At 43.3% G+C, this 20,637-nt stretch overlaps 1 protein-coding gene across 3 annotated transcripts in view; it reads right to left on the bottom strand.

Moving 5' to 3' along the window:
• ZNF827 (zinc finger protein 827) overlaps positions 1 to 20,637 on the bottom strand; it is a 154,035-nt gene that overhangs the window by 69,440 nt on the left and 63,958 nt on the right. For all 3 annotated transcript variants that reach the window (XM_089525729.1, XM_089525731.1, XM_089525730.1), the window contains exon 5: positions 17,238 to 17,471. In XM_089525729.1, the coding sequence (XP_089381855.1) occupies positions 17,238 to 17,471 (234 nt within the window). The remainder of the gene's footprint in view (positions 1 to 17,237; positions 17,472 to 20,637) is intronic.

Raw genomic sequence — 20,637 nt, 5'->3', positions numbered from 1 at the left:
TTTTCACACTCTTCAAGAATACTGTAGCAAGGTGTGTAATGACAGAAATGTATAGCAGTGCAAACATGATTTCACGTTTGCTATCTCATTTTTGTTAAAACAGTAGCTAGTTCAATTTCCCCTCAGTTGTTTCATTTACCATGCAAGAAACACAGTTGTTTTCTTCATAAATTTCCTTGTGTTTTATCATTTTTTGCTTTGCCTTTGTGTACCTAAAATTTCATGCTAATGGAAAGGTTCTGCTGTTCCATGGCATGCCTCTAGGTGGCTCTGTGTATATCAAAGAAGACTACTACCCATTAGGTATTGCATATGTATGCCTGACCTGTTGGACGATAAAGAATTCATATGGGTAACAGCCCAAGCAGAGATGAAAATACTCAAGATGGAGATAGATACAGGCTCATTAATATTTGTTACATCTCACAAAGTGTTCACCAAAATTTTTTTTAAAAAATTCAGCAATATGCAGCTGAATGAAGCAAATACTGCAAAGAAAATATACACAGGAGAAATAGCAACTCCACCAGGTATGTGCATAGTGGTAAAACACAAGAAAGAACAAAATCATAACCTAGATCTGTAGGTTGCATCAACAAAGGGATAAAGCAATATTAATTTAAATGAAAACTATCAAGTCTCTTCTGGTGGAACAGCTCAGCTCACTAGGGATGACAAAACTCTTGCATGAAGTCAATTCAATTTTTGAACAGGGCACTGGACAACGGAAGAATATTATAGCCAACGTGAAACACAAATTCTTGAAAGCCTAAAAGTTTCCAATTGCAATTAGAAGTGCAATGGCTAAGAAATACAGTAAGACCGTTTTTAAAAACAGGCATGCTGACAAAAGCTGAATCTTACGTGAGGCAAATGTCTACTTTTCCCATTATGAAAAAAAATCTTTACACATTTTTGGTGGCTTCCAAGTGACCATCAAGTGGTGATAACAGAATGCTACTCCTTGTATTTAATTAAATGTATTTTCTTGTCACAGAGAAGAAATTCAGCAGGCTGAATCTGATTCAGGCTTATCCCCAAATGGAAGAGTTAAGGAAGTTTCTGAGCACCAGTACTGAAAAGAGATTGTTGGAGTATAATCAGCTGGTGTTTGGAGTGCCACATACACCTGCAACTTGGCAAGGGACCACAAACCAGGTATTACAAAGTATATGTGGTTGGAACTCTGGTCAAAAATAGGTGACTTTCCTATTTATTACTTTAATATTTCTTTTATATTACTTTTATATACCATGGGATTCTGCATTGCTCCCCATATGAGATCCAAGGCAGCTCACAACATAGATTAAAATAAAATACTGAAAAACAATTATAATAAATACAGTTTGAAACAATTAAATTATTGTCATGAAATCATCATTATTCCAAGATCTAATGACCAGGTTCATTCAAAGAGCGTGACACAGGTTCTCAAAATATTAGAAGAATGTGGACTCCTAATTAAACCGTGATAAAACAGAGATCTTCAAAGAACCATTCACATTAAGGACACACAATTGATGCCAAAGACAAGTCACCTGAAAAAATAAAAAGCTATCACGAGGGCATTTCACCCAGAGAACATTTCACAGGTTTGTTCATTCACTGATGTTGTTAACATTAAGTTAGTTTGTGCAAAGTGACTATGCTATATTTACTAAAGAAACTGCTTCAGGGAACATAATGCTGAGAATGGACTAAGCAGTGTGAACAACAAGCCTTACAGGAATCATACAAGCATGCAACTCTAGAACAAGTGGTAACATTCTACAAGATACTCTCCAGAATTGCAAAGATTAAAGACCAAGACGTATGTGGCCAAACAAGAACAGTGTGTGATCAAGATGGCAAAAGTTATTAATGAGGGAGGGCACATAGGGGGCAAAAGTTATTTTCAGAAAAATAAAATAAAATAAAATTGGGGGAAAGGAGGGGGAATGGGCTGCACTTTTGAAGGCAGAGCTTGCAAGTTACATTTTTGGATAGTAACTCCCATAATCCCCTAAGAAGCAAAGACACCTGCCTGCCTTGCTTGCTAAGACATTCTGGGAGTTATAGTCCAAAGATGTAACTTTGCCAAACTCTACATATTTGTCACCAATACTTTTGGTTTTTCAAAGTGCAATGCTACATTTTTTTATTCAGAAACAAGCCCCACTGGGGTTGTGCAATGTGCTTCTGAGTAAGAGAGAGCAGGATCACAGCCTAAATAACATTTGAGAGTGACTACTATGTGTGGGATACAGAGAGGTTTTCTGGCAGGGGAGATACAAAGAGCAAGGTGAGGCATGGACAGTGGTGATGGAGAAAAAGATTAATCTCACAGAGGTCAGGGCACCTACAGTACAGTAAAATTAATTCACTAATGGTCACAGGCTACAGTCTTAAAGTAGACTGTAAGGATCATGTACATGCTAGATTTGCCTATGTCCTGAACTAATATACTTTTCTCCAGTGCTATCAGGTTATTTTTAAAAAGCCAAATAGTTCCAGGCACAGCTCACAGCTCACAACTTCCAGAAGCAGCACACTGTAGCAAGAAATAACAGCTACTGACTACCAGTCAATTGAGCCAAGTTAGCAAACACATTTTCGACAAATGCCTTTACTGTAGTTCAGAGGTCTTTTTTGGACTGTGTTATTAATACACAGTTCGCTGGCATTTAGAGTTATGGACAGGGCCAGCCCTACCATTAGGCAGAGACACCATGATGAATACAGCCATCCAGCCATTCCTCCTGGGACTCTGTCTTGCCCTGCCGCCCCCTAGGCTAGGCTGCCATCTTCAGGCATGCCCAAGATCACTGTCCTCCCTCCAGCTTTGAAGCAGTGAAACTACTTTAGGGATGCAATTCAGCACCTTGGCTAACTCCTTAAAAGTTCAGACTAAAACACAGAATGGCTTTCCTTACCTCAGTCATGAAAACTTCCAGCTAGGAAGATTGGTTGACTTCAGTATGTCCCATGGACAGTGGCGTACCAGGAGTTGGTGTGACCCAGATGGGCAATGGGGGGGGGGGGCAGACTGCCTCACCCCTGGAGGTCTGTTAGGGCTCTGGCATTACCTACCAAATGGAAGGTAATGACCTTCCCAACAGCCACTGCCACTGGAAGGGGCAGTGCTAGGCCCCCCGAGATCCATTTGGGCTCTGGCATGGCTGCAGTGATGCCGAAGCCCAAATGGAAGGAACTGACATAGCTGCTGGGCAATCAAGAAAGGGACACTTGGCGTGGCCAGCAGCCACGCCATGTGTACCACCCCACTGGGTGACACGCACACACCTCAGGTCTCACCTGGAACAGTTTGCAACCCTGAACCCCCCTAGTAACCCCCTAGTAACACCACTAACCATAGGGAAGGGGAGGCATCCTGTCTTTTGTCTCTGGATGTAAAAGGCCTTAGGGTGGCACTGGTGGAACAATAATTAATAAATGCTACTTTGCATTTTTAAGGCCCTTTTGCCTTACCATTGTGATGTAAATGAATAAAATAGACAGAAAATTGGAGTTTAGTGTTTTGGTTTATATAGTATATTCTAGACCTGCAAAGAACCGTACCATCTGTTTGTTTAAAGCTTATGTACTGTTCCCTAACATGCTGAGCTCATATGTCATTTTTGGACTTAAAAATGGCATGGACACAGAGGATTCTGGGATTTGTAGTCTATAAATAACTTTTTCAAGCTCTGCAAATATACATGTAGGTTTCAGACAAAAATGTTGGCTGTGAGCAATTAGAGCTGAGAGCCAAAATCTGTAGAGGGAAGCGGGCTGGGGAAGAGTGATCTGGATTGCATAAGAACTGGAAATTACAATACTGCAGGGTGTACGAGGTCCATAAATTCTATTCCTTTTCTATTTGGGATGAACTCAGCACAGTTGCTCAGCACAATTTCTAATTTTATCAGATCAGCATATTTCTTTTATTGCATTGCAATACATTTCTGTACAGCCATTTCTGTGCCAAAAAATGTTGGGAGTTAGGTTTTACCAATTACATTCCTAAGTAGATAAGCCAACTTTTTTTAATTTTTATTTTTAGAATCCATGTGTACTCTTTCCAAAATATGATCTCATACAGTCACAAGTCATTCTCTAATAAACTATCAACTTTAAAACATTTCAAACTGCTTTCAATCAGCAGGCTATGGAATTTAAATAATAGACAGAACTTATGATAATTTATTATTAGATTCTGGATGCCTTATGAATCTCGAAGGTCAATTATGTCTCTCCTGCCCTTAAGGATCTTAGATGAGAACTGAGGAAACTGCAGTTTTCTGCCTACTGCACTACATCTCTACTGTAAACATAGCATGAAGTGGATCTCTATGAGGTCATCTTCCGTGACTTCATCAATGCAGGTGAAAAGCCAAAGTGCATCTCTCTACTAACCACCACATAAAAGAATGTGCAGGTCGTTAGGTTTCTTTTGCACTATTTTTCATTGCCAGATAATCCCTTTGCAATCCTGTGTGTCTGAGAGAAAGGGAGAACGTTATGAACCACTATTCAGTTTCTGGAAGTCTTCTTCATGTTTCTATCTTTTTGATTATCGTAATTTAATTGTAGGGCTATTCAGGTTCAAGGAGAAACGAACAACACCAAGTTTGTCAATATTTCAGGGACATCTGATATTCAAGTTTATGTCTCTGAAAACAGACCATTTGTCTGCCAGTTTCTTGAGAAGATTAGATGATGTTTTGACTCCCATGACTTGTATTAGCCCTGGCACATTTGTGGGTTAAGATTCTCACACAGGCATCACATAACTTTAAATTCCAAGGAAAAGTATGTCTAATATCACATACATGACATTGTATCTGTTCTACAGGTGAACAGGGGATTCTGGTAGCTGTAAACCAGCATATCAGAAAGGAACAAGGTTGGGAAAGGCTGCTTTAAAAAACTGAAGTGAAGATGCTAGGGGTCAAATCCAATGGTTAGCCCCAACAAGAGTAGATCCACTGAATAAATGGGACTTGTTAAATCAACACTTGGATTGCAATTATTTACTAAGAGCTTATCCAGAAAGGGGAAAAAGTCCCTGTAATTATCAAGTCTTTCCTGTTCTTTTTGCTTTGATTTTACCTGCATATTCAGGATGTTTTTTAAAAATATATATTTTTATTATTATTCTCGAAAGTAAAATGTAACACATACTGAAAGCAAAAACAGATTAATCTTCTCTTGATATAAACCTCCAAATAGTCCATCATTTAAATAAAAAAACAAATTTCTCTTGAACAACGTAATCTCTACTTATTCTCTGACATGTTCCAATGTGCTACTAATATTCATGATTTTTCATTCAAACTCTTCTTGAAATATCCTGGTTTTCCCCCTCCCTTGTGTTCTTCCTCCTCCAGTTCCCTCTGATCATATATCACATCTAGACTTAGGCAATGTTTCAGAAACTGATTTTCACCAATCTCCACTGAGCTTGTTTTAATCATATTCTGGAGTTATAACCAGGGATGGAGCTCAGCACAAAACAATCTCTATAGAAGACTTTGCTCCTTCTTTATTACAACTTCAGTTGTTCTTACATGCCTTTAAGCTAGCTCCAATTTATGGTAACTCTATGCTAGGATTTTTTTATTTTTTTTGCCAGATTTATTGAGGGGAAGTTTGCCATTGTTGCCTGCGTAGGCTGGGAAAGAGTGACTTGCCCAAGATCATCCAGTGTATTTCCCCAGTTTAGCAATTTATTTCCACAGCTTAGTCAAACCCTGGTCTCCCAGAGTTCTAGTTCATCACTCAGACCATATATATAAGTGTAAAATATATTTATAATCTATACTGTTTCTATTGTCTATTCAGCTCTTATTTTTCTGGTTGTTTGGCAAGTGTACAAAGGTCTGTATTTAGGTTTATCTAAAGATTTTATTCTGCACACAGCCCTTTAGCGGTCTCCTTCTATCTTTATGGGATGGACACGCATTGGATGTAATCTTGGGGTCTGCTTGTCCTGCATTATTTGATAAGTTTCAGTTTGTGCAGCCTGTAGGGTTGCCATAACTGAGGAGCTCTGAACCGGGACAAATGTAGGACAAGGCTTAAAATGTAGGACCTTTTTTTTAAAGGTCCTACATTTTAAAACCTTGTCCTCCTCCTCCTCCCCGGCTTGGGAGGAAGCCTCGGCCTCCTCTCAGGCCGGGAAGGATGCAAGGGCTGCTCCTCATCGCGGCGATCACCGCGGTGGGAAGCAGCCTCCTCCCGGCCCCCACTCCCTTTCCTGGCCTCTGTGGAGGCTTGGGCCTCCATAGGGGCCGGGAAGGAGGGAGGAGAGCGCCCGCGATCGGCACGATCGCGGCGATCGCGGGCAGCCCCCACTCCCTTTCTCGGCCTCTGTGGAGGCTTGGGCCTCCATAGAGGCCGGGAAGGAGGGAGGAGAGCGCCCGCGATCGGCGCGATCGGCGCGATCGCGGGCGGCCCCCACTCCCTTTCCCGGCCTCTGTGGAGGCTTGGGCCTCCATAGGGGCCGGGAAGGAGGGAGGAGAGCGCCTGCGATCGGCGCGATCGCGGGCGGCCCCCACTCCCTTTCCCGGCCTCTGTGGAGGCTTGGGCCTCCATAGGGGCCGGGAAGGAGGGAGGAGAGCGCCCGCGATCGGCGCGATCGGCGCGATCGCAGGCGGCCCCCACTCCCTTTCCCGGCCTCTGTGGAGGCTTGGGCCTCCATAGGGGCCGGGAAGGAGGGAGCAGAGCCAGGCCGCCTCCCTCGCCGGCGGAGGAGGCCAAGCAGGGAACGGAGGCGAGGCTCCTTTCCCTGCCTGGTGTCCGTCGCGTGGGTGGTGTGTGTCCCGGGGGCGGGGCCAAACCGGGGCGGGACCGTGCGGACCTGCCCCAAACTGGGAAAGTCCCGCCCCCTGGTGGGATATGGCAAGCCTAGCAGCCTGTGGATGTTTGCCAGGAACCTTGGAGAAGTGAGGGCCACTATGTGCATACTGGATCCTTGCCCTTCCTGGCTTTTGAAAGCAGCCAGAGGGATACTGGCTAAGTGGGTAAGGGGAGTGAAAAATGCCTCACTGCAGCATGGCTGATTTCTATCCGGCCTAAAGGAGGCTGTGGTGAGTCTGTTACTGAAAAAGACCACCCTCAATCCCACTATTTTGGATAACTATAGGCCAGTCTCTAATTAATTCTTGGGCAAGGTTCTGGAGCAAGTGGTGGCCTCCCAACTTCAGGGTTTTTTGGATGAAATGGATTATCTAGATTCATTTCAATCTGGCTTCAGACCTTACTATGGGATGGAGACAGCTTTGGTCAGTTGGTGGATGACCTACACAGGGAACTGGGCAGTGTGTGTGTGTCCCTGTTGGTCCTACTGGATCTCTCAGTGGCGTTCAATACGATCGACCATGGTATTCTCTGGGCTGCCTTTTTGGGATGGGACATGGGGGCACTGTTATGCAGTGGTTCTAGTCATTCTTGGAAGGTGGTGTTGGGGGACCCCTGTTTGACTTCTTGACCGTTGGCCTGTGGGGTCCCTCAGGGTTCTGTTCTGTCTCCCATGTTATTCAACATCTACATGAAACCACTGGGAAAGGTCATCTGGAGTTTTGAGGTGTGGTGTCACCAGTATGCGGATGACACTCAACTCTATCTCTCCTTCCCATCTGATTCCAAGGAAGCTGTCTCTGTCCTGAACGAGTGTCTGCTGTCAGTAACGGACTGGATGAGGGCAAAAAAATTGAATCTTAACCCAGACAAGACAGAGGTGCTCTTGGTCAGTTGTAAGGCAGAGCCTGAAATCTCAGACTCACACCTTGGGTATGCTCCTGGACTCTACTCTGAGCCTGGATGCCCAGGTCTCAGCAGTGGCCAGGAGTGTATTTGCACATCTGAAACTTGTGTGCCAGCTGCACCTGTTCCTTGAGACGTTGGATATGGCTACAGTGATACATGCCTTGATTGCATCCCGTTTGGACTACTGCAATGCATGCTACATGGGTCTGTCTTTGGAAACTGTCCAGAAATTTCAGCAGGTTCAAAATGCCACAGCCAGAATGCTGACTGGGGCCAGTTACAGGGAGCATATAACTGCCTTGTTAAAACATCTTCACTGACTACCTATTCGTTTCTAAGCACAATTCAAAGTGCTTGTCATAACATATAAAGCCCTACACAGCTTGGGTCCAGACTATTTGAGAGACCATATCGCCCCATACGAACCTGCGAGAACCCCAAGATCTGAAAGAGAAGGCTTTCTCTCAGTCCAACCAAAATCATAGGCTCACCTGGTGAGGATACGAGAGAGAGCCTTCCTGGTGGCTGCTCCCACCCTTTAGAACGCCCTTCCATAAGGCTAGATTGGCCCCCTCCCTGCTGGCCTTTTGCCAGCAGGTAAAGACATTCCTATGCAGGCAGGCTTTTTGAAGTCATGCAAGCCTGGTTTTATTTTGTGGGGGGTTGTTTTAGATTATGTTTTTAACTTTTGTATATTTTATATGATTTTATATTGGATATGTTTTAATTGTTTTGAATTTTATTGTAATTTTAAATGTTTTATCTGTGAGCCACCTTGGGTCCCTCCTGGGAGAAAGGTGGCAAATAAATGAAATAAAAAATAAATTAAATTAAATAATACATAAACAAAATAATTGGGGAAGCAGTGCCACTGTGGTGGCATGATCAGTACCTCAGTTTACATGCAGCAATCTTCTTCAGACATTCAAAAATAGCTTGCAGGTTAGTGGAGAATCTGCTCCTATATTTCCATACCAGAACCTTTTCTATAACATAGACAGAATCCCACTAATATTACTATCTATGAATTGTGTTTCTTCGAGCTTGGCATCCGTGAGAATGACAACATTCTTTTAAAACCCTATGAAAATATTGCATAAGAGATACATCACTTTCTGCTCAAATTTCCACTTCCCCCTGAAATTTTCACATTTTTACACATACTGTAGTCTGGACCCAAGCTAGACTCTACCCTATTAGTGCTAGGACTCCACTCTTTTGTAGATTCTTTTAAATTGGCCATTCAAGAACAGACAGCCATGTAAGACTGCCAATCTCTCCTCCCTTGTGACATCATGAAGGCTTGGGATGCTATCAACCTGGCCACCCTACTTAGAAATGGGAAATTTACAGTAGATGCCTGTAGCTAGTTGCAGTTCAGTTTGGGTAAGATAAAAGGTGATGAGAGAGGAAAGACTTTCTGGACCACATAAAACATCAGCAGTTATGAGACAGCTGCTGAGGCTTCAGAAGTATTTGCAGACAAAGTCAAGAGAAAGACAGAAACTAGGGCACTGTTTAATTGGATTTTTAAAAACAAAAATCAGCCTGAACTCAGCAATTTGTAGTGCAAATTGTCACTACCAAGTATTTTTAAACATTTTATTAAAGTAATTGCATAGCAAACACCAAAATCAGGATAGCATGATACTTGGAAGTACCTATAACTAATTTCTTAAGTGATTTTTCTTTAAAATGACTAGAATGCTTGTGTTTGTTTAAAAGTGCTGTCTAGTAATATCTACTTAAAAACTTCTGGGAATGATAATTTATAAAAAATAAAGAAGGCCTTTCTCATTAATATCTATATCTATAATTCAGCATCCTTATGTTCTAGGCTATTTGAAACAAATCCAGGAAGTCTAAAAAATACATAACCATAAACAATATAATAAATAAACTTAAAGGTTAATATAATACCACCAGCTGGCCAGCATAAAAAGATCAGCTGTGATTTCTGTAAGTAAATCCCTATTAATTCCTTCCTTTCCATATTACTGATGAATAAGGAACAACAACACAATTAACTTTTTTCTACTGTGTTACTTAAAACACACAAGCAGAAGATGAATGATTTGCTAATGTCTTTCTAACATATGTTCCTTCAGTGCAATGGGTTCAAAATTTAATAAGGAATGAAGTGTTAATGTGTGGCTTTCCAACATTTTCATTTGAACTGCAAATGAAGACCAATAGGCTATAATACTGGGTGAGTAGCTAATTTAAAAAATAACACAAACCAATAGAGCCCAAATTAATCTGGGGAAAAACTACCACCAAATTATGCAGGACTTGAACAATACATGTTGCTGCCTGAGGGGGACCGACAGATAACGCTGACTCACTTCCCATTTTTCACTAAACTTGGGCCTGTCTAGAATCTTTCAACTCAACCCTCTTCACTAAGGTTGTATCCTGATCACAGTAAGCTTAGCATGTATAATGTATGTCTGTCATGTAAACAGTCCTAACAAGATCTTCTTCAACCTCTCACAGAGCTAACATGAATGTACATGAGGAAAAGAAGAATCTACTACCTCAGCTGGAAGTTTAATTTAGAGGGATCTTGGTGAGGGAACTGAATCCCAAAAACTCACATTTTTTTTTACAATCTAGGAGGTTTGTGAGCTGCCATGTTTGGTAGGTAGACTCCTCTGCTACCGCCAACAACCTAGCTAGTCCACAGCAGCTGCTGACAATGACCAAGTAAGAGAAGGTATGTTTCTTGTCGTCACTGGTTCCTTTCTGGTGCCGTCTTCTAAGGCAGGATGGATGGGGGGATAGGTGTTGCTTGCCTCCCACTCTTGCAATTTGTTAAAGCACATCTGCCAGAGGACCCATAGATCTTGGCTGGGTTTGCTGGCTAACCACATTTTGTAACAGGGTGGACATGCTCTAGGGATTGGAGGACCATGACTGGTCTACTGGAGCTTCAGAACCTTTGATTCTGCTGGACCACTCTAGCATTCCCAGCAGCAGCCATATGTGATCAGCTTTTTAAAAGGGTGTGTGTACTTTTTTTGGTTGAAAAAGGATGGGGTAGCTTTCAAGAGCCACATGGGAACCTTACTCCTGAGAGCTGCACATAGCTAATGGGTCACACAATTTCCAATGCTGGTCTATAAAGCAGCAATATGATGGGTTCCTGCTTACAGCTCTACAAAGTGTTCCTTTTGCACTTAGTGCCTGGTGGTTTGTAATGCAGAGAACCAGTAAAAAGTGTGAGTGTAGTAACTTATCACTAATGCTCTATCTTCCTGTTATAAGTTCTTTCTTTAATGTTACTTCGGTATTGAAATATAATAACCAGAGGGTTTCCCTGGTCAATACTGCAATTAAAGTTCAACAATCACATCTGGAGATGTTTTAACAGTGTTTTTCTTATGTGATCTTTATTTTTCTATTGCATCTGATGTAGTAGGACAGACTCCCTGAAAGACTTATTGAATAAAACTTGTTACTCTTTAAGGTGCCACAACACCTTTTGCTCTTTTTGTTGTACCTTGACTAACACAGCTACTCTCCTTTCCCTCCTCAAATTCTTAAGCTACTGGAGATCAAAATTAATCATATCACTAGAGTGATAAATAAGGCCTTTTACTCCTCCATAACTGAATACACAATTATTAACAATCATCATCATCGTAAAAAACCTTTCTCCTCAGAAAAACACACTTAATATTCATGAGAAGAAGTGAAGGCATGTTTTCTTTTTCACACCACATGCTTCTATATTTATATTCAAAACATTACCCACCAATATTTGTGCCTTACAAGTGAAAAATAAATTTCACATCACCAGGAATGCTCTTGAAAATTTTCTCAAAATCCCTATTAAGTATAATTGCATACTGAATATTTTATGCAGGCTACAACCTCATTTTTCTGCATAGCCTGAGAGACGTTAAGAGCTGTCCAGTCATCAGGAGCTTTCCAATACATGTGTGCTGTTTACAAATGTTATAATATAATGGATCTACTCAGCATACACGGTACAACCAAACAAGGGCTTCTAGATAAATTGGAACAAGGTGCTCAGGGCAACAGACTGAAAAAAGAAGCTAGATAGACAGGAGACAGATCTACATACTCTGCAACATTTCACAGATGAAAAATGCCCCCTCTGTGGTCAAGATGGCAAAAGTTATTAACGAGGAAGAACACATAAGCTAGGAAAAGCTACAACAGGTTACTGAGCCTACTGAAAAGGGCAAAATTCTATCCCCTCATCTCCTCTCCAGCTATTGAGATAACAAAGTTGTACATTTGCACTGTGGATTCAGTTTTCAGCAAGTGAAGTATGCTAAGGACAAAGGAAGGAAATGCGAGGAAGGGAAAGAAACTGGGACATTTGAAATGCAGTGGGAAAACTGGGACAATGGAGTATTAATTGGGGCTGTCCCAGCCAGATCAAGACAGTTGGAAAGCATGGGGATAGTTAAAAAGTATTCTTGCAAAAGGAGAATCTGTACTCTGAACAACTCCTTTTTCTTCTTCAAAGTACAGTTGGTCTAATATATGAATGCAGATAGAGTTGAGGCTCCTCTTAACCACCGCTCAGACCAAAGAGATCTTAACCTCACTCCAATCTTTTCTGCATGAAAGTGAACCAGTTGTCATGCCACTGACAAATGTGGCATCTACCAGAGAGATGCAGGGATAGAGTGTAGCCATACAGAGGCCAATGTCAACTTCCAGCTGAATACCAGAAGTTTACAGCTGTGTGTCACTGCAAATCTTTTCTTGTCTTTATGGCAAAAATCCCAATAACTGTTTTCAGAAATAAAAAGCACAGATGTGAAGGCACTGAAGTTCTTGCCAGATTATGACATATGGAAACTGTAAAATATGGATATATTAAATGGTGCCAGAAACATGAATAAAGTATGTCTTCCTCCCAGTATTTGACATAGATGAATTGATTTGTGGCATATGCACCAGACCAGAGATAAGTAAGGCTAGACACTGTGTAGCATATGGGTCTCATCTGCCTTGCCAAGACTTTTGTCCAGAAGTACTTATCCTTCCAGTTCTTCCAGAAGGGCGAAGTTCTGAAAGAGTTGTTATAGAGATTATAATGATGGAATGATGCCTTAATGAGGATAGGCTTTATTACCATTTTAAAAAATCCTGTAAAGGTTATTCTTCATAGGATCTTCTGTGTAGTCATCCATTGTGTGAGTTCTGGGACTTACAAAAAAGCTTTTAGAGATAGACAAAGAGCCAAATCCATCCCTGTGTATGTGGAGCTGCATTCCCATTAAATTTCTTCAGTAAGAAATTTACTTACTATGGAGGCTGATTTGTCCTGCTAATTTCTGTAGAATAGAAGTGAAGCAAAGTGTCCCGCTGTCTGAGGCAGAATGATAAGTAATAACTCCCACCAACCGTCACCATTGACTTACCATGATTCAACCATGTTCCCCCACCTTCTGTTTCGACCACTTGCTTTGTCCCACTATACATTCATACCTAGCAAATCATTGCACCAGACTGGGCATTCAGTCTATGGAGTTTATCACACGGGGGAAAATTGGAAATTTAAAGGGGGTTTACCCCATGAAAATCGTGCAAGTACTATTAAAGTGCAATTAAGATTTTCACACATTATCCCAGGAATAACCAGGCAATAAACAGCAACAAATCATTCACAGGATTTTCCCATGAATGATTTGTTTTACTGTTTATTGCCTGGTTATTCCTGGGTTAAAGGTGCTTTAATTGCTTTTGATCACGATGCCATGTGAAAACTTTTATTGCGAATGTGCACAATTGCGCAATTTTCACAGGATATTCCCGGGATAATGTTACTTTAATCACAATATCATGTGAAAATATGTATTGCAAATGCGTGCTTTTCACTTCTAATTGTCCCTGTGGGATAAACCCCCATGTCACTACTGCATTTGAGTCCTGGTAGACTTTGAGGGGTGGCATACACTGGACATTTCTGTGTTAAGTCATTACTTAAGCACCTGGTGCAGCCTTTCAGAGCTAAACAATGTCTTGCTTTGGAGATCTTCGTGACTGGCACACTTCCTAGATGTGGTCTGCGCCACAGCCTAGAAGTGTCCAGCAAAGTCACCACAGCAGAAGCAGGACTCCTTCTGCATGGCAAGGTGCAGTTTGCTGTTTATCATACTCCGTGCCTAAAAGGGGAGGCGCTCAACTAGGTGTAGGGCTTCCTTCAGTACAGAAGGAAAGCACTGCGCACAAATGTTCAGGGTGATCAGGTGCTGAATATCAGTTACAAATAAACTATCCTCTTTTTACTATTTTCAAGAGGAACCTGCAACAAAACATTGTAGTTCGGAGTGCTCTTTCTCAAGTTCAGACAGCCACCCAGCCATGCACTCTTCCAAAATACTCCATTCCATTCCACCTCTCCCTGCCATGCCCCATTCTCTCAATACGTCAAGAGTCAGCCAGCCTTTTGTGGCTTATGAGTATGCTCAGGCTATTTGGAAATCCTCCCCCCTCCCCATAGGGTTTTCTTTTCTTTTCTTTTCTTTTCTTTTCTTTTCTTTTCTTTTCGCTCCCTATAGTTTTCCCACACACATTTAGTCTTTTCCCCCCTAGTTATTGTTTAAATCTGTAATCTTTGTGGTCCCCCTGCCCCGCAACTGCTAATATCTCTTTCTTGTATGTAGATGGTACCTAAACATCTGGACTCAGAGAACTAAGCTTCCCATTAATATACAGGATGACATGTGCAACAGCCCATTCTCATGGAAGGATGCTTTGAACATAACACTTAAAACTTGTAGAAGCTGAGGTTTAAGACCCTACTTCCTCTTTAACATGCTGTGAATTACTTTCTGTGTTCATAAAAAGGTTTATAAAAAAACCCTTGCTGTGGTTCTTGGGTAAAGCTACACAACTAGCAATTTAGAAAGACAATATCTAGAAAAATATTAAGGCCTACATTTCAGGGAGAGGGGGGCAATTGTTGGACTGAAACGCCATCATTGCTCCCTAATCTGGCTAGGGCTGAAGGGAGCTGAACTCCAATAATATCTTGAAGGCTACATATTCCATAACCTTACTTAAAAACAACTACTAGTCACACTAAATCAATGGGATTGACATAAAGGTTGACTTGCTATTTAATAATCAATACAATAGGTCTACTCTGGCTGGGACCAGCAACATGTAGTCCACAGAATCTCTTATGTCCTCCTTTAGAATATACAGATAGTCTCATAAAATGACATCAAGCTACCAATGTAAAACAGAAAATAAAATAACCAAGCATTAAGAGTACCTGCTGTGTTACCACACTCATTTTGCCACATCCTAAAGCAATATGAAAAAGGATTGTCACAACATTTTTCTGGTTTGAATTGAGCCTATCCTTGTCCTTATGAAATGTTAAAAAATGTTAGCTACATCTTAGGAAGGAGAGCTCCAACTTCAAAAGCAAAAAAAGTGTATGCCCTATGTTGCTACTGACTCACACTAGTTTTCTTGTGATGCCCATTCACAGCAAAGACAAACCCTGCAGGACAATGCCTTATAAATGTCTTCAGACTGTGTTTGGATAAAAATCTCCATAAATCTTCAAAGGATTTTTGCAGATTCAGATTTTCAAACAGGAATTTGCTGGGTGTGAATGTATAGTAGAATATTGCTAAGTCCTACATACAAATCATACATGCATGTGTATTGTGGGGTTACTGCTTCTTTGTTCTTCTACAGAATTTATAACATCCCAAAGATGTATCCTGCACATGTGCACTGCCCAGTGTAAGACTGTGCAAAGACTCTAAAAGGACAGGTTGCTTACCTGTAACTAGTTCTTCGAGTGGTCATCTGCGAATCCACACAAATGGGTTATTCTGTGCCTGCGCAGCATTTCCAGATCCTACTGGAATCTCTAAGGAAGACTTTTTGGTGGTAGCTCCGCCCACCTTCTATATAGGCAGGATGTCTTCCCACCCCTTCTCAGTTCCAAAGGGTCCACCATAAGAGCAGACAAGAAAGAGAGAAGGACACAACAGAGGGGAGGATGGGCGGGATTTGTGTGGATTCACAGATGACCACTCAAAGAACTACAGTTACAGGTAAGCAACCTGTCTTTCTTCTTCATGGTCTCTGCGATGCACATAAATGAGTTAGACTGGCAAGCTTGTTCCTCTGTGGAGGAGGGAGTGTCCTGGCAATAAACAATTAGTAAACCAGAAAATAGTGTGAATGTTAGTTATTTGACAGGTGCTAACTAACTTTAGTGCATTCCAGAAAGGAGAACAGCTCTGCCAAAGGCTGCTTTACATCAATGTCTGGTATCAAGTCTGTAGTGCTTGATAAAGGTCAGAGGTTGTATCCAAACCGCAACCTTGCAAATGTCCTCCAAGGGAATTCCGGAGAGGAAGGCTGAAGATGAAGCTATTGCCCTGGTAGAATGGGCCCGAATTCGAGCAGGCGAAGTCTTACCAAAAATCTTGTAAGAGAGAAGGATTGTGGCAGTCACCCATTTGGACAAACGTTGAGGTGTGACAGGAAGCCCCATTTGGGGGTTTGAGTAACAGACAAAGAGTCTGGGAGAACAACGAGAGGACAAAGTCCTGTTGAGGTAGAAAGCTAGCGCCCGCCTGACATTGAGGGAGTGGAGTCTGCTCTCGGTGTCAGTGGTTGGGTTTGGGGCTAGCGTTGGGAGAACGATGTCTTGATTAAGAGAGACTGTGGCTGGAGAGGGCGAGCACAGTCAGAAGACTTGCTCCTCTTTCATGAGGATGGGTGGCCAGCCACATACTGGTTCGTGGACCTCGGTTTGTCTGGGGTTGGGGACCCAGAGACATCTGAAGAGGGTTTGCCCTCGGCAGCATTAGCCTTGGCAGGGACCCCGGAGGCTGAAGATGAGAGGTTGTTCTTAGTGGCGGCAGCCTTGGCAGAGGCTCTAGAGGGCGACTTCAGAATTTGCTCGTAGAGCATGGATCTCAGGCACATCTCCCTATTCTTCCTGACCTGGCCTTAAAAGAGTGTGCAGACATCTTTAGACCAAAGCCAAGGGATGAAGAGAGAGAATTGTCAAGGAGTCCGAGTGTTACTGTTAATCCGAATCCAAACCAAGTCCAAGTCACAATCCAAAAGAGTAGTCAGAGTCAAACAAAGTCAGAGCAAACACAGTGAAACGAAAGGGAAAGCTAAGGAAGGAGTGATTCCTGAGCGAGCTTCCTAAGCTGCTCACGCGGCAGACAAAAGGAACTGAGAAAGGGCAGGAAGACATCCTGCCTATATAGAGGGTGGGCAGAGCTACTGCCAAAAAGTCTTCCCTAGCGGTTACAGTAGGATCCAGAAATGCTGCGCAGGTGCAGACTAACCCATTTGTGTGCTTCACAGAGACCATGAAGAAAAAATTTGAATTATTTTACCTTTATTTGATAATAGTTGTTAGAAAGCCAATATCTATGCACCACAAGAATTAGATAATAGAGTCAATTTCAACTTTACAGTAAGAAGAGGAATTCAGGCTTAAGTAAATTAGCTACCTGATAACTTCATGAGAAGTTCAGATGCTGCTTTAACTGACATGTCCTGCTGTAATACATTTGCTGGCACTTCCTGTGATTTGAGATTCTCCTCGGGAATGCTTGGAGATGACGTTTCAGGTTCATGGCTGAAAACATAACTGGATTTAGGCAAAGTGGGGCTTGGATTTTCCTCATCTATCGGTTCGTCTTTTACTTTGAATGTTGGAGTCAAGGGCTCCTTTTGATTTGCAGCTGTTAAGAGAAAGGGAGAAACAGATTTAATTAAGTGTGTGAAGGCACTAACAGAAGGCAGCAAGCTCACAGGAGCAACAAAACACGGATAAACTCCTGGGTTTGGGACTACAGAAGGAACTCTACAAAGAATTGAATTGGAGAGGTCTTAGAAGATACACCAAATATTGCAACAAAATATTGCAAATTACTGAGGCAGAAACTACCATCTCTCTAAAAAAATTACCACTTATCCAAATTGTAATGTATCACAGAAAACCATGAAGGACTCCAGTGGCAGAGACATTACACGTATGAAAAAAGAGAGATTGAGAAAAATAATGAAGCAGAATGGAAAAATTCTGAACATGATCGACTATTGCCTAGGGTAGTGCATTCTATATGTTTTTGTGGTACAATGAGGGAACCTATCACCTCTCAGATATAAAATAAAAATCTAAAAGGCCACAAAAACATAGACATAGATAATTGCTTATGTGTTATATCTATATCCCACTTCTGCCTCAAAGATCTCAAGGCAGCCTACATGCCACTGTACTCCCCCAATTTATCCTCACAACAACCCTTTGAGATAGGTCTGGCTGAGACTGTGATTGGCCCAAGGTTACTCACCGAGTTTCACAGTTTATTGAAGACTTGAACATGGATCACCCAAATCCTTATCTAACCCTCTAACCATTGCACCAGACAGTGCCAGAAGAAGGTAGATGGAGCTGTGATGCTCATTATTGGTGTTGTTATGGGAAAACAGGCACTTGTGGAAGGAAGGAACTGACCAAATCACAAAAACTACTGCAATGAATGCACTGGGCTGGAGTCTGCCCCCCCCCCCCCAAAAAAAAAAAAAAAGAACAACACCAGTATGCACTTGTGCTGAGAATGTAGTTTGCTTAAAAGAAAATGCCTGCATTCCCTGGGACAACTGAATAGCAACTGTTCTTTTACTGAGTTCCAGAGCCCAAACTCAGGATGAAAGGGCCTTATGTTTTTCATCTTCAAACCATCAAAGCCTTTTCATCCTTTACTAGGGTGCGTGTTTGAGGGCTTGTAGATGACCAATCATGTGAGTCAAGAGGTCAAGGCAATAACGGGAAAAAAGTCTAGAAATGCTTTTCAAGCACTGTTATTAATTACAGTCAATAAAGGATTTGCTTCAGTATACAGTTTACATAACCAATTAGCGATGGAAAGAAAGACATAGGCGGGATACAGACGGGCAGGGGAAGACGTCTTGGAGGTGTATTCTGCTGAATACGGAGCCTCCAGACCGCCCGCCCCAGGGACGTGCTTCAGGTGTTGGGGCTTCCACACGGGGGGCAGTGAAGATGCCTCACCTGGGTCCGTTTCAGACCCGCAGCTTCCATACCGCCGCCTCGGAGGACGCCGCAAAGAAAGGGGCAGCTTCCGCACGGGCGGCCCAAACCGCGGCTTTTTTTTTTCTTTTGCCGCATGAGAAGTGCGCAGCTGCGGCACTCCAGCAGCAGCCAGCAATTTCCCTTTTGCCGGCTGCGGAATGTGCATGTGCACATTTAAAGCGCCAGGCCCCTTTAAACTTTTTTCCCCGCCCTGCCCAAGAACAAAGGTGGCCTCCTGCCAGCTGGTGATAAGCTGGTGTTCGCATCCTTGCCCGCTTGCGCATTGCGAGTGCCACCACTGGCATCATGGATGCCTCCTCTCCTTTGTTCCCTGTGGTCTTCCTGAAGCTGCAATCCACAGCCACAGCTGTCGCCGGTGCCACCGCCGTCTTCTCCGCCTCCTTTGCCCCCTCTGCCCCCTCTGCCCCCTCCGCCCCCTCCGCCTCCATTGCCGCTGCAATGGAGGTCCCATCATCCACCACCATAACAGCTGTAGACTTGGATGACAGCAGCAGTGATGATGATGATGACACAGAACAGCGCACGGCAGTGGCTGCCATAGCACTTCATCAGGCTACTGTTGGCGGTGCCATGGCCCTGGCCAGAGTGGCACGCCTCCGCCGATGCTGGAAGGTCCCTGCATCCCAAGACTTGTGGGACAACTTTGTGTCAACCATATGGTCTGATGAGCAATGGAGGCATTTCTTCCGAATGCCCCGTGCCCTCTTCCACAGGCTAGTGGGCATCCTGCGCCCAGAACTGGAGAAGGCAGACACAGTGATGAGGAAAGCCATCCCGGTGGAGAAGAGAGTGGCCATTGGTGTCTTTTCACTGGCACACAAGTCCAGCTACATTGTGACGGGGGCGCTGTTTGGGACTGGCGTTGCCACCGTGGGGGAGATCGTGGTGGAGTTTGCCCTGGCCATGGAGAAGCTGCTGCTGTCACGGACCGTGTACCTGGGGAACGCACGTGAGGTAGGGACAGCCAGACCACCTTCCCTTTCATCTTTGGCAGCTCTGTGATATTCTGTGTCAAGTGTCACCCCCTCACTGTACATTTGCTGTTCTTGCTATGGTGCAGTTGCGCATGTGTAAAAGAGTTGTCATCTCAATTCCTCTGTTTCTCTCCCTTCCTTTCCCCCACAGATTATGGATGCCTTTGGTCGCCGCGGCTTCCCACAAGTGGTTGGCCTCATGGACGGGTGCCACTGCCTGATCATACCACCCTTGGGGCTGAGGAATGCCTATGTCAACAGAAGGGGCTCCTATTCTGTCATCCTGCAAGGGACATGTGACCACACAGGAAGATTTGTGGACGTGGAGCTCGGATGACATGGGTCAGCCCACGATGCCAGGGTGGCACGGAATTCTCTCATCTACGAGGCCATGGAGGCTGGCATCTATGTGCAAGGGAACCCCAGCATCAACATCAGAGGCCAGCAGATCGGGCCCCTGATACTGGCTGACTGTGCCTACCCCATTCGGAAGTGGCTCATGACATCGTTTAAGACACCCCGCACTCCCAAACAGAAGCTCTTCAACAAGAAGTTGAATCGCGTGAGGGGGGCCGTGGAGAGATCGTCTGGCAGATTGAAGGCGAGATGGCGCTGTCTCACTGCCCCACTGCTGGTGGCAGAGGAGAACGTGGTGCCCATCCTGGCATCATGTGTCATTCTGCACAACATCTGTGAGACCAAGGGCAGGGTCCTGGATGAGGGCATGCGATATAGGCGCCGTTTTGTGCTGCCCACCCTGGCACCAATCACAGAGGCTCAAGAGAAAGAGAAGAAGAAAGCAGGGGAGACTGTGAG

Source organism: Sceloporus occidentalis, unplaced genomic scaffold, assembly GCF_023333645.1.
Source record: "Sceloporus occidentalis isolate IW3139 unplaced genomic scaffold, rSceOcc1.0.p SCAF_5, whole genome shotgun sequence".
In the NCBI taxonomy this organism is placed as follows: Eukaryota; Metazoa; Chordata; class Lepidosauria; order Squamata; family Phrynosomatidae; genus Sceloporus; species Sceloporus occidentalis.
Note: the sequence above shows the minus strand (reverse complement) of the source record. Positions and strands in the feature narration are given on the sequence as shown.